Below are 13,795 nucleotides of genomic sequence, written 5' to 3' on the forward strand. Positions count from 1 at the left end.
TCTTGATGACCTTATTTTATTTTCATGAGCTGCTTAGCACTCTGTCTCCAGCGACAGTGATGGTCTTGAGACACTGAGGGCTAGGATTTCAACTTATGAATTTAGGAGAAGTACAAGCCAGCCCCTAAGAGGTGGGCGGCAGCAGAGGTGGCAGAAGGGCCACGGCCTTCCGTGATGATGGCAGGCTGGGCACTTTCAAGGGAGGATGCGGAGAGCTCGCATCTTGTTGGCAAAAGAAGACTGCTCTCAATGTTCTGTCCATTCAGCAGCCAACCCTAGTGTTACCCGAGCCACGGGGTCTTGGGCTATAGGGAACCAGATGGAGATCGCTCCCAAAACAGCCACGCATTAGATAAACAAGTTTAATAATAAAAATGAGAAAAGATTACAACACAGTAGGCTGGCAAAAGGCTGTTGTACAAAGTCTAATGTTGGACATCCTGACTCCTGTGGATTCTGGGAAGTCACAAGATTGGTCCTCTCACTCTAGAGAGTCTCTTCACTCACGTGTCCTGACAGGGTAGGCTTCTGTCTTCCCGATATGATTGCTGCCCAGGCTGGTTCTGAACTCTGTCACCGAGTGAGGAAAGCTGCCTAAACTTGACCTTTAACCTGCGGTAAAAATGACACTCCTTTACAGCTGTTTCCTCGGTCCACACCCCATCGCGGCGTCTGAGGCTAGCAGACAGGTGAAAGCCGGTTTTCTGGAGCACTAAGAGCTTGGGGGATGCTGAAGACTCCCCAGCAGGAGCCGGCCCCAGCTCCCAGGGTCTCCTGAAAGTTCTGAGTCCTGCAGACTTCTCTCTCTTTCTCTTGTAAAGTGCTCAGGAACACAGAACGTCTGGGTACTGGTGACAAACAGGGTCCAAGAGCTTGCGCAGAAGGAACACAGGGGGCTTGGACCTCACTGGCAGCCACCGACACCTGGGCCAGTTAGGAGGTGCTGCTCCTCCTCCGGGGGTGAAGGGCTTTCCTCCTGGCAATGTCCTCCTCTGAGTCACTCTCGCAGTTCCTCTGGGGAGGAGAAAGAGAGGCCCAGAGCAGGGTGTCACAGCATGACAGGAATGGAGCCCAAGTTCACATACTCAAGCAAGGGGCTGGGGGAAGCGGGGGTGGTGTAAAGGGAAGCCCTTAGCTCTTCCACCCAGAGACCTCCGGCAGACAGGAGGGGGCTGGAAAGGAGCCCAGACTAATTGTATGGAGACCTCCTTCTCAGGAGCCAGGAAAGCAGGAGGGGCCCAATGATAACAGTGACAATGTCGTCTGGTGCCATTTATTGCCAGTGGCCATGTCAAAGGCAACTGAAGTTCAAGGTGTCAGCCCACCAGGAGGAAACTGTCTGATGGGTCAACCTCAGACAGGCAAGGCCCGAGACCCCAGAATGTCTTTTGCTTCTGCTGTGCCTTTACATGTCTGCTGCTGTTATCTTTTTCTGGTATTTGGCCTGGTGTGAATGGGTGTGGGAAGATCCCCACTGCCTGTAATGTAGTGTGTTTATCTCATGGAAACATCCTTTCTAATCCACATTTTTACCTGTGGATTATTATGAAGATGATTTCTTCCTAATCTGTCCTGTCTGATAATTATAATATTAGTTTATACAGAGTTTTGAAGAATAAAAATAAATACAAGAAAGTGTCACACAGATAAAACACATGAGTTTCTATTGAGGAGCCGTATAGACTGTGGCTTAGGTTAACGATTAAGAAAAACAACTGGGTCCCAGCTGGCCCGGCTAGCTTAAATTCTTTTAACCTTAATGTTGGGAGATATGTTCACAGGTTTTGGAGTGCATCACAGCTGGGACAAAGCTTTGAAAATAACTTAAAGTTAGACTAAGATGTTTTTGTCAAATAGCTTTGAGATGAAAAACCCAAGAAGACAATCTAAACTTTTAGAAAGGCACATAGTTGAGTGAGGAACTCTTTAAGGTCAGGGAACAAGAACAAAGCAGCCCATTATCATTAGCTGACTCGCCTTTCTTGCTAGGATTGGTTGATGACCAAAGGTGATGATTAACTCCTTATACCCATTTCTGCTCTCAATCTCCTGATGTAAAAAACTATTGATGGGTGGGAATGTACCCTAAAGATCTAAAGTAAAGCTGACTGATTCTTTTTCATATATAAAAGTTTAGGTTTATGATTCCTTTAAGATTCCTTATAAGATTACCTTTCAAGATAAGTAATAAAGTAATTGACCCTTTCTTTGTAACCAGAAAATGCAGTGCAGTAAAAGATCTGACTGAGAAGAATATCTTGCTTGCCTACAGAGTTAATCTATAACAAGTTGCTTGGGTTCGAATGTCTGTGGGTTCTTGGGATAAATTGTTTTTCACCTGTAATACATAAAATGTTTAATTATGTAAGGGATATGGAAAACATGCTGTTTTTTTACTGTTTGTTTTATATTCATTGTAATTATTCACTTGAAAAACAGAATGTAACCACATTGTAATTCTTAAATTGCCTGAAAAACTTTGTTGGGGTATATAAGCTGTAGAAAAAAAAAGTATACAGTAGAGAGAACACAGAAGAACAGAGAGAATAAAGAAGGAAACCATTGAAAGAGTGTATGAGTGTCTTTTTCCCTAACCCCCTCAGATAAAAAAGTCATAGTACATGCCCTTTGAGCCCTGAGCTGCCTGGAGGCTAGTCCCCTAGGTGTGGATAATTTGTGCCTGTTGATAGCCAAGGCCACTTGGAAAGGTGGTTTGTGGGACACTGGGTCTCCTGAGCTCAGCCTGTGGGCAAGGGGTTGATTTTTCCGTAAGGTCCTCTGGCCAGCACTCCAGACCCTTGGCCTCAACGGGCTTTCACTAGGCCCTCAGCAAGCTTTACTGCAAAGCCTTTCAAAGGGAGTGACCTTCTGAGTTTCATTTCCATGAAAGTACAACCTGTCAGCCCCACACAGCTAAAGCAAAGTTAGAACAACTACCTGGAGGCTACAATGTCTTTCCAGTCAGGGCCCACCAATCAAAGTGTTAAAACTGTGGTGATTATTTTAAGGGGGTTCGTTTGTTCAAACTATGAAGCTTTATTTTATTTTGTCTGTGTGCCTGAGTGAATATATGTGAACCATATGCATGCAGGTGCCCATGGGGGCCAGAAGAGGGAGCTGGATCCCCTGGAATTGGAGCTAGAGGTAGTTGTGAGTCACTGCATCGGCACCAGGAACCAAACCTGGGTCTTCTACAAGAGCAGAAGGTACTCTTAACTGCTGGAACATCTCTCCAGCTCCAGTTAATTCCAGTTATTAAAAGAATAATTCAGTTTTAAATGGGCCCCCAAAATGTTTAATTTCTATGCTTCCTAAACAAAAGTTATTATCTTTCTAAAAAAAAATTTAAAGAAGGTCCAATAGGAAAAAAATATATAACGTGTATGTGGGAGCAGCCTTTTCTTCCTGTAGAATAAGCCATTGAGCAAGTGGCCCAAATGTCTGAATAAAAAATTTAAAAAAAAAAAAAAGAGACTATGTTTTGTACCTGGAAAAAGTGAAGAAAGAAATTTAAACTTTACAGTCCTCTCTGTAACTATATCAAGACAAAAGGTCCAGGTTTAGCGTGAAAGGCATGCCTGCTCTCCTCCAGTCACACACCCCTCCAGGCAAGCCTGAGCCAGCTGGGAATCTGAGGTCAAGATCAACTTGAGCCAAACACATCCTGGATCAAGTCTGACTGGGACAACAAAAATAACTCAAGCTTTGCTGAACAGCAACTTTTTCGTATGAGTCAGAGTCAAACAATAAAAAAGTAAGCTGGACAAAATCGCCTGTGACGAACAGGGGTTCTCGGAGGGAGCCAAGTTGGTTCCCTTCACAGTCCATGAGGCTGGTGGCCAGAAGAAGGACTCAATGTCGAAAAGCCACACAGGCCCGTGGAGCTACCACTTCTCAAGTTCTGGCGAGGGCGGGAATAAACAAGAGCTCAGCCTGAAGAAGGACGACTCCTCGGGACATGTTGGGGCTGTGGGGAGTACAGGGATGAGCTGGCAGCCGGGTGCGGGACTAGTGCTAAGCATCTTCAGTTTACACAGGGCCACTGCCAGGCAGCTGCTTTCCTGTCCCCTGCTGAGCAGAGTCACCTTTTCTCATAATTTATACCTTCCAGACACCCCTTGCTCTCTCCACTCAATGCGGAGGGAGAGGTTATCCCAGGGCACCCCTACCAACTGCAGTGTTAACACTGATGCCCATTTCAAGAACTACTTGAGGATTTTAAGCAGCAGTAACAATTGCTAACACACTGAGCACTTACCCACAGGCATTAAGGAAAGGACATCACTTAAGCCTAATCACTGTCCAACAAGGTAGGAACTATTATCATCCCCATTTTACAAATGATGACATTTTGGAACAGAGAAATTAAGTAACCTCTTGGAGGCCACACAGCAAGCAAGTAAGTGGCAGATCTGAATTCTGGAAGACAAGCTCTAGAAGCCACCCCCTTGATGAGTATATTCCATTATAGGCCTCTTGTTTTAAACATCCACTAAAGGGCCAGGGACGTAGCTCAATGGTATAGCATTTGCCTAGCATATTAAAGGCCCAGGGTTCAATTCTTAGTACTCAAAAAAAAAAAAAAAAAAAAAAAAAAACCAAAAAACCAGTAAATAAACAAAAAAAATATAACAAGTAAACATATCATCAAATGTTATCAATACAGATAATCTAAAGCAAACTAGAAAGAGAAAGGTACAGAGGGTATGAAACACCCGTTCTAAAGAAGAACTGGGGTTTGTCAGAAATGAACTTGTTGAGGTGGGGTAGTTTGGAATAGGGTCTCATGTCACCTAGGCTGGCCTGCACCCTTGCCTCCACCTCTCCAGTGCTTGGATTATAGGTGTGCACCATCAGACTTGGCCAGAATAAATTTTGGATGGTCTATGGGACTCATTTCCACAGTTCCCCAAGGGCTACTGGTCCTTGGGTAGGGGCTGGAGGGCTGGGTGGAGTGGCGGCAGCAATCCCTTGGACAGCCCATAGGAAAGGATGCCTGATGGTCCCTCAAACATATCCCTCTGCTGGTCTCCTGCAGCCTCCAGGGCAGAAGAAGTTGGAAACAGTTACTGTCCTCCTCCATCCACTCCCACAGTCCAGGAGTTGCCCAAGCCAAGGGCTCTGCACGTACTCACCAGGTCCTCGCTTGTCCTCAAGTGTACCTTCTTCATCAGGGAGCGAGTGAGGTGGTTGCACAAGGAGACGATGCTGAAGGAGAGCTGAGGGAAGAGAGAGGAGAACCACCAGGTAAATAAAATGTGCCGAGAGATCTGGAGAGAGGCAGGGAGCCCCCACTAGGGCCCTGCCCTTCACCCCAAGCCCTGACGCACCTTCCACCGCCTGCGGACATACTGCTTCTTAAAGTTCTCCAGGTTGACTACGGACTCCCTGCGCACCATAGCTTGCTGGTTGTCCACCGGCTGAGAGAGAGAGAGAGAACGGCGTGATGCGGTTAACTGAGTTTCAAATGGCAGCTACCCACGTCCCCAAAGATCCTGGACTACACACCGTCCTCAGCCTGCCCCTGGTGTACCTCCTTCCCCGGCAAGGCATGCAGTGGGAATGTCGAATGTCGCAGTAAGGGTGATGTTACAAATGTCTCACTGCCCAGAAGATATCCTGGGTGTCCCTGAGCTATTATTACCACAGTGTAGTGCATGCATATACAGAGAGAGAGAGAGAGAGAGAGAGAGAGAAAAAGAAAAAAAAAAAAAAAAAAAAAAAAAAAAAAAAAAAGAGAGAGAGAGAGAGAGAGAGAGAGAGAGAGAGAGACTGAGACAGGCAGACAGATACAGAGACAGACAGACAGGCAGAGACATCATTGCCATCTCTAAGTGAGAAAAACTGGAAGCAGGAGCCATCAGTATTACTTTGGGGAGAGGCAAGGAGGACTGGACAGACTCTGGTTTTGGTGAGATGCATGCCTATTGGTAGCCGTGGCACTGGTACTCCTCTAGTACTAAGAAATGGAAGGAAATGGGGGCTTTGATGGGGTGGGGGTGGGGTAGGGCGGGTCAAATGAGGACAGATGCACAGTCGTCTTTCACTATTGGGCAGTCACAACACAGCTCAAGTCTTTGACTGCAGAAAGCTCACCACCGCTTCTCTGAGCCTCTGCTGTCTCGCCTGTAATCTTGAGATGCATATGACAGGGCAGAATGAACCCATGGATGTGAAATACTTGATCCAGGATCACTCAGCAAGCAGCAATACACTGATTGTCGTTATCCTTCTCCATTTCCTTTTAAATGTCCCCCTTTTGTAAGATAGTAAAGTAAGGTTTTCCTAGCTGAAGAGAGGGTTTTGGGGAGTCTGTGGACATCCTAAAATGGTTTGTTGATTTTAAGAGTGTAACCTGTATATGAATGGTCAGAGTAGCCCCACTCTTTGTTTAATGACATGTATTTATTTACCAGTGGGGATGCGGCAGATACGGATGGAGGTCAGAGGGCAACTTGCAGGAGCCGGCTCTCTCCTTCCACCACGTGGGTCTCAGGAAGTGAACTCAGGCTTGGCAGCAAGGGCCTTGACCTGCTGAGCCATCTCTCAGGCTCTGGCACCTTTCTTCAGAGTTTGTTTGAAGGTTCTAGCAGAAGAGCAGAACTACTCATATATCCTTGCCAGAACAGTCCTCCCTACAGGGAAAGCCATCTTTGACCGCGTACCTAGCTTTGGGAGACACGCACATGGAATACTGAGAGAGGAAAGGGACAGCCACCCAGTCAGCCAGATCAACTTCAGTGCAGCAACAGACATTACAGCCAGATCACCCTTATGTCCAGAGCAGCATTATTCTTAAGATCCAAAAAAAAAAGTGGAAACAACCGAAAGCGTATCAGCCGATGTCTGGATAAACAGAACGTGACATATATCCATGCAATGTGACACTAATTAGTATTCATTATGAAAACAAGTGAAGTATTGGGCCACGATAAACATGAATAAAGCTGGAAAATGTGTTAAGAGAAAAAAGCCAGACACAAAAGACTGACTCTGTGTGATTCCATTTGTATAAAATGGCCGGAAGAGACAGATAAGTAGAGACAGGAAACAGATTAGGTTACTAGCTGGGGCCAGGAGAGAATGTGGAATGACTGTGGAAGAATGCTTCCTGGGGCCGCAAAGAAGGCTCAGCTAAGAGCGCACACTGTTCTTGCAAAGATTCTGACTCGATTCCCAGCACTCGTGTCCAGCCGCTCTCAGCCACCTGTGGCTCCAGCTACAAGGGACCCAATGGCTCTGGCACCTTAGGCACCTGACTCACATGTACCCCTCACCCCCGTCCACATACACATAATTAAAAATAAAATGAAGGGGGATGGAGAAAAGGCTCAGTGATTAAGAGCAAATACTGCTCTTCCAGAGGCCCCGAGTTTGGGTCCCAGCACCCATGTTGAACAGCTCAGAATTGCCTGTAACTCCAGCTCTATGGGAAGCCAACGCCTTATGTGGGTTCTGGGGATACAACTCAGATCCTCAGGAAAAGTAGCAAGTACGCTTACCTGCTGAGTCACCTCTCCAGCCTTAAAAATAGGTTTTCCTTCTGGCTTAATAAAAATGTTCTGGGATTAGAAAGCGACAGTGGCTGTATGATCTTGTAAAAATACTAAGAACCACTGAATTGCACAGTTTGTGATATATTGTTTATGGGGGCAAAAATGTGTGTGTGTGTGTGTGTGTGTATGTGTGTGTGTGTGTGTGTGTGTGTGTGTAGGCAAGCAATGGTTCCAAAGACAGTTGATAGCGTCCATGGATTCTCAAAGGACCCTGTGGTCCCAAGGACAACTGTCCAGGATGATCCCTCAGGCCCATGCGACTGTTTGATTTTGCTCTGACAGCCTGTGATGCTGTCATAATTGAGAGCTACAGAAGGCAGCCCACAGGTTCTTCAGAGCTGTGCTTCCTAAGCACATTCAGAGCACAGCTCTGCTTTCTTTCCCCTCACAGCACCAGACACCAGAAGGAAGCCAGTGTACACGACCATCCACACAGCTTTGGACTGGCATCTGGCAGGAGACCCATCCCAGGACTGCTTCAGCCCATACCCCCAAATATCTCAAAGCCTAACTCAGACATCTTTCAGGAAGTATTGCTGACTCTGATATCACTAGAGCTTCGTGTGCTCTGCTCTTTTATTGTGTGTGGAACCCGATGATGTCAACTTGGGAGTTTGGGGTGGGGGGAGCAACCTGAGGACACTGGGATTTGCTTGTGTCCTTGTCTATACCCCCAGGTCATCCCTCCCCTCCCCTCCTCCCCAAGGTGCTCCGCTTACCAGTTGCATGGTTGAACTGATTTCCTGAGCTACTGACAGGACAAACTGGAATGAAATCCCAGGTCCAGGCCAACAAGATGTCTCAGTGGGTAAAGGTGCTTGCTGCCAAGCCTGATGACCTGAGTTCAATCCCAGGTTTCATGTGACAAAAACTGATCTCCACACATGGGCCATGGGGCATTTGCATGCACATGTACACACACACACACACACACACACACACACACACACACACACACATCAAATAAATATAATCAAGAAATCTTAAACCTGGGACCTGCTCACACCTACCAATAGGCTCACACGATACCCAGGGCACTTTGCTCAGCTATCATAATACCATTTAGAGGTGCAATTCACTCAGCCATAAATGACCTTTGAGCCTCATCCTGATAGGGTGTATTTGTTTTTCATAAGGAAATTTGAATCAGTAGATCAGTAGACTTGGGGAAAGAAGGGACTTCTTAGGTACTTACTGATGGGTTTCCTCACCTAGAAGAGAAATGGCTCATTCCCACCTCTTCCCCCTACCCCATAGCAGGAGAGACAGCACAGAGGCCAGGGGGATCCTATTAAGGAAAGCCCCACTTCCTGCGGGCTCAACAATGTCACTCATTGAGCAGAGGCCCACATGAAATGTCATGCGTACCTACTCCCAGGCCCATCAACAGGAGGTGACAATTACTTCTGGGCCACTCTATATGCTACACACAGCCACGTGAGTTCCAAGGAAGAGGCCACCTAAGCCATGAATCTGTCAGGCTTAGCCTTTCCTCATTAATGGGTTCTTGGTTGCTAAGAGTCTCTAAAAGGCTGATGCTGTCATCTCAGCCTGGAAAGTCAGAGACATAAATTCTGCAGTGAGACTTGTTCCCGGAAGGAATGTGGCATTGTTTCTGTTGAACTGGGGCTGTGTCTGCCTCCTGCTCCTTCCTCTTCCGATAGACAGTGAGTGCCTATCTTCCAGTTACGGCCTATCACTGACACCAGGGAGCCCAGGCATTTCTGACCAGGTTCCTAGGAATGTCTGTCTAGTGTCTGCAAAAAGGTCAGAAAGGAAGGTGGGAAAACAGAAAGCTGTAGCTGGGGTCAGGCTTTGTTTACACAGATGCAAATGTCCTTGACATAGCCCAGGGGGGTGTCCCTAGGGTCTAAAATGACTTCCACAGGGCAGGGAGAGGAAGCAGCAGCAGCAGCCACCCCCAAGATGTGTGAAAGGAACTGCAGCACCCTCTCCAGTGATTTTTCTCTAAATGCCAGGCTTTCCACGGGTGCTGCAAATAAACTAGCTCTTCCAGCCTCCATCTGGGCCATCCTGACAGCCCCACACTCCACAGAATGGCAGGAGCAGCCATTTCTCTATCCTGCCCACTCTGGGCCTGGCAGACTTCCCTTCTTTCAGTCAAGTCTCCTCCAGGGGACACCTCTTCCCCTCCCTTTGCTGGCTGGGGCTTGGGCTCTGCTGGCAAATACTTGTTTTCCCAGGAAGATGCAGGTGACAATTGTGTGGGTGTCTCTGCCTCCTCCTGCCTGGGTATGGTGTGCAGAAAGGCCGGGCGCCCCAGAGCTGACCCTGCAGTGATCAGCCCCTGGGAGGAAGTGAAAAGGTTCCTCTCCGTGCATGGCCTAGCCTCATCTTCCTGTTAGGTTTCAGCACAGACACATGGACATTAGTTTAATCCTCTTTGCCAGACTTTCTGTTTTCTGAGCAATTTTTGTTTCCAAGAAAAAACTTTCCAAAACTCTCCCTCCTGTGTCCTGAAGAGAATTGAAAGGCATCAACTAAAGGCCATGAGTGAACCGTGCTTGGGTCCTGATATGAACAAACCAACTGAATGTCACAGATACCCTAGCCGTGGGAGGAGGGTGTAAGTTTACGAAGGGACGGCGGAATGATGACGACACAATAATGATACAGAAAAGACAACTCATCAGGAAAGGCTCGCCTCACAAGCATGAGGATTTGAGTTCAACCCCCCAGGACCCACATAAAATTCTGGGCACAGTCGCATGCACTTGTAACTCTAGTTAACAGAGAGGGAGGGAAGGGACAAGTGAATCCCTGGAAGCCCAAAGGCCACCTAGCCCGGCCTCCTTGGTGAGGTTCCAGGAGAATGAGAGACTTGGTCTCAAACGAAGAGTGGAAGGCACCTGAGGAAGGTCCTGCCAGGCTTGGTGGCACACACCCATAACCACAGCGCTTGGTTGGCTGAGGCAGGAGGATTGTGAATTTGAATTTGAGGCCAGGCTGGACTAAACAGCAAGATGTCTCAAAAGGGGGAGGGGGGACTTAGGAGTTGAATACATTTAAAGTTTGCTTTAAAGCATTTTAAATGCTTCAAAAGAAGCAGGAGTAGGAGATGAAGCCACTGCCCTGGACTTGATCCCTGCTGAAATAAGGTGCGACACACAGAATTCACCATTACCATTCCTCCATACTTCTGTGTAGGTTTTGGAATTTTCCCTTCATAACGTTACAGACAAAAACTCCTTACTCTCTGGAACCTCCCCTTTCCAACTGTCACTCAATGATTCCAAGCTCCTGATCCAATGTGCGCTCAGCCCTCCAGATCCTGCCCCGGACCTTCTTCCTACCAACACGGGAGGGAGCAGGTGACTCCGGGATGAGGCAGCTGCCCAAGACCTCCACAGCCCTCTGTTCTCTTCATGCGCTGCCTCCACCAGAACTCAGCTCTGCTGTGTCTTATACCTCTAACTCAGTGGTTCTCAACCTGGGGGTCACGACCCCTGTGGGAGTCAAACGACCCCTTCACAGGGGTCGCCTAAGACCATTGGAAAACACAGATATTGACATTACGATTAATAACAGTAGCAAGATTACAGTTATGAAGTAGCAATGAAAATTTTATGGTTGGGGATCCGCAGCATGAGGAACTGTATTAAAGGGTCGAAGTGTCAGAAAGGTTGAGAACACTGCTCTAAACGATTGCTTACCAAGTCTTTCCCACCTCCCATTGACTGGATCCCATTGGCTTGATACTGAGTCTTTTTTCCACTTTGAGGTAGCTTTTAAAAATGTTTTTATTAGCATATATTCATTTAGTAAATGGTTTCATTATGCATTTTCATACATGTACATAATGTATTTCAATCATATTCTCTCTCTCTCTCTCTCTCTCTCTCTCTCTCTCTCTCTCACACACACACACACACACACACACACACTCACACACACCATTAATCCTTCTCATTTCTCCTCCACTCTTGTACTAATTCTCTTCCTCTTTGTAACTAGTGCCTCTTCTACTTTCAAGTTGTGTGTGTGTGTGTGTGTGTGTGTGTGTGTGTGTGTGTGTGTGTGTGTCCCGATGAGACTCATGAGGCTTGTTTACAGGAGCCTGGATGAGTTTACCAGTGACTACGTCACTAAAGAACCTCTCCCTACCACCCATGAACTAAGTCCATTGCACCTCTTATCCAAGTGTTGCCATGTCCTTATCTGCCCTCTCCCCCTAGAACCAGAACACAGCGAGTGTTTGTTCAACTGAACGGCCCCTGCAACTCCAGTGTGCCCGCTACTGCCTCTCTTCTCCAGGGCCAAGAACCTTCTCCACAGGCCAAGGACTTCACAGAGGAGAAAAGCCATTCCGTTCCACAGACATTTCTAAAGGGTTGACAGTGACGGGGTGTTGACATGTGGGCACACAGCCACCTCAGCTGGAAGCCACCATCGTCACATTGTCACCTGAGGAGGAGAAGCTAAGGAGAAGTCCCTGGTTCTTATGATTACTCAGTCTGCTCCGCTCCACCGCTTCTTGTCAGCCTTCAGAATCTGCAAAAACATCCACTGCCAACCGTGGCCACCCTTCCTGACACACACAGGACAGCCATGGCTGTAGCTGCCTCAGGACAGGACAGCTGCCTGTCCCGGGACCCACCTCCCAACTTCCTTAGGAGCTGCTTTTTGGGGGAGATGACACACTTTCCCTGACAGCTAGGGTGGTGTCTGAACTGAGTGTGAAGCCAAGCTTTAAAGTCTGGCAAGTTAAAAATCCTCCATGAGGGTTGGGGAGATGCCTGAGTCAGCACAGCGCTTATTGCACAAACATGAGCACCTGAGTCTGATCCCCCAAATCCATGTAAAAAGCCAGACATGGTAGAATGTACTCGTGCTCCCAGTGCTTTGGGGGCCCAGAGAGGCAGATCCCGGGGGCTCAATGGCTTAGCTAACCTTGTGGATGTGGTCCCAGTGAGACCCCGTCTCAAAAAACAAGGGAGATGAGCTAGGCATGGCGGCACACGTCTTTAATCCCAACATTGAGTAGGCGGAGACAAATCTCTGTTATAGGCCAGTTTGGTCTGCATAGTGAATTCCAGGCCAGCCAGGGCTATACAGTGAGACTCTCTATCAAAAATAAACTGGTAGGTAGAAAGAAAATGGCCCCAAAGAGAGTGGCACTATTAGGGGGTGTGGCCTTTTTGGAGTGGGTGTGGCCTTGTTGGAGGAAGTATATCACTGTGGAGGCGGGCTTTGAGGTCTCATATATGCTCAAGCCATATCCAGTGTCTCAATTCACTTCTTGCCTGCAAGATGTAGAACCCTCAGCTACCTCTCCAGTACCATGTTGGCCTGCATGCTGCCATACGCCCAGATGCTAAGCTTCCCATGATGATAATGGACTCTAAACCTCTGAAACTATAAGCTGCCACCTCAATTGAATGTTTTCCTTTATAAGACTTGCCTTGGTCATGGCATCTCTTCACAGTAACAGAAACCCTAAGACATAAACCAAGGAAGACGTCTCCAGAGGAATAACAAGGTTGGCCACTGGCTTCCACAAGCACACATATGGATAAAATGTGAACACCTGTCCGCATATGTGCACCCCCATATATAAATATATCCTCCCTGAATGCAAAAGCTTCCATGGTGGCAGCGGCTCGTGGAGCAGTGTGCCGCTCCCGAGCCTCCTTCCTCTAGGTCCCAGTGAGACACTCCACTCACCCTACACACACCCTCCTGCCATGACAGTCCTGTGCTCCAGGTGGCTATTCAAATACCAGCTGTGAGCCCATAAGGAGCAAACGGGTCCACTGGCTGCCCTCATTTCCTGGGCCTCCTCAGATGCCCCTTTGCATCACGTTGTGATACCTCAGGAGAAAGGAGCTTGTCTGGCAGGTGACACAGGAAAGTCACACAGTCTTCTCTAACTTCCCTGACAGTCGCGGGGTGCTTCTCTCGGTTCACTTTGTCTTGGTACAGTTAAGGGTCTGGTTATAAAGCATCTAAAGGAGACCCTGTCACTAGGGACTGGCCGTGAACACAGAGGACAATTTCACTGTGGGGAAGGAAACCACTTATGGCTCTGAGCCAGCTCAGAGGCTGACAGCTGTGTGACTTTGGGCAAGTGCTGCCCTGTAAACTGTGATACGGGGAAAGGATTGGGTAGTTTACCTCTGAGGACCCTCTCCGCGTGAACAGAGTAGCTGATTCCACAAACCCAAGGAAACCAGCTCTGCCTTCCTTCCCTGTCCTCCCTAATCAAGTCATCACTTAAA

The 13,795-nt window shown here is 47.7% G+C and overlaps 1 protein-coding gene across 1 annotated transcript in view; it reads right to left on the reverse strand.

The window, feature by feature from the left end:
• Nucleotides 1-348: 348 nt before the first annotated feature.
• Nucleotides 349-13,795, reverse strand: part of Dapk2 (death associated protein kinase 2) — a 127,088-nt gene continuing 113,641 nt past the window's right edge. Inside the window, exons 9-11 of the mRNA XM_037207395.1 lie at nt 5,331-5,420; nt 5,136-5,219; nt 349-1,014 (exon numbers count right to left, since the gene is read on the reverse strand). Coding sequence (XP_037063290.1) covers nt 934-1,014; nt 5,136-5,219; nt 5,331-5,420 — 255 coding nt within the window. The 3' untranslated portion in view covers nt 349-933. The remainder of the gene's footprint in view (nt 1,015-5,135; nt 5,220-5,330; nt 5,421-13,795) is intronic.

This window comes from Peromyscus leucopus, chromosome 7 (assembly GCF_004664715.2).
Source record: "Peromyscus leucopus breed LL Stock chromosome 7, UCI_PerLeu_2.1, whole genome shotgun sequence".
Taxonomy (NCBI): Eukaryota; Metazoa; Chordata; class Mammalia; order Rodentia; family Cricetidae; genus Peromyscus; species Peromyscus leucopus.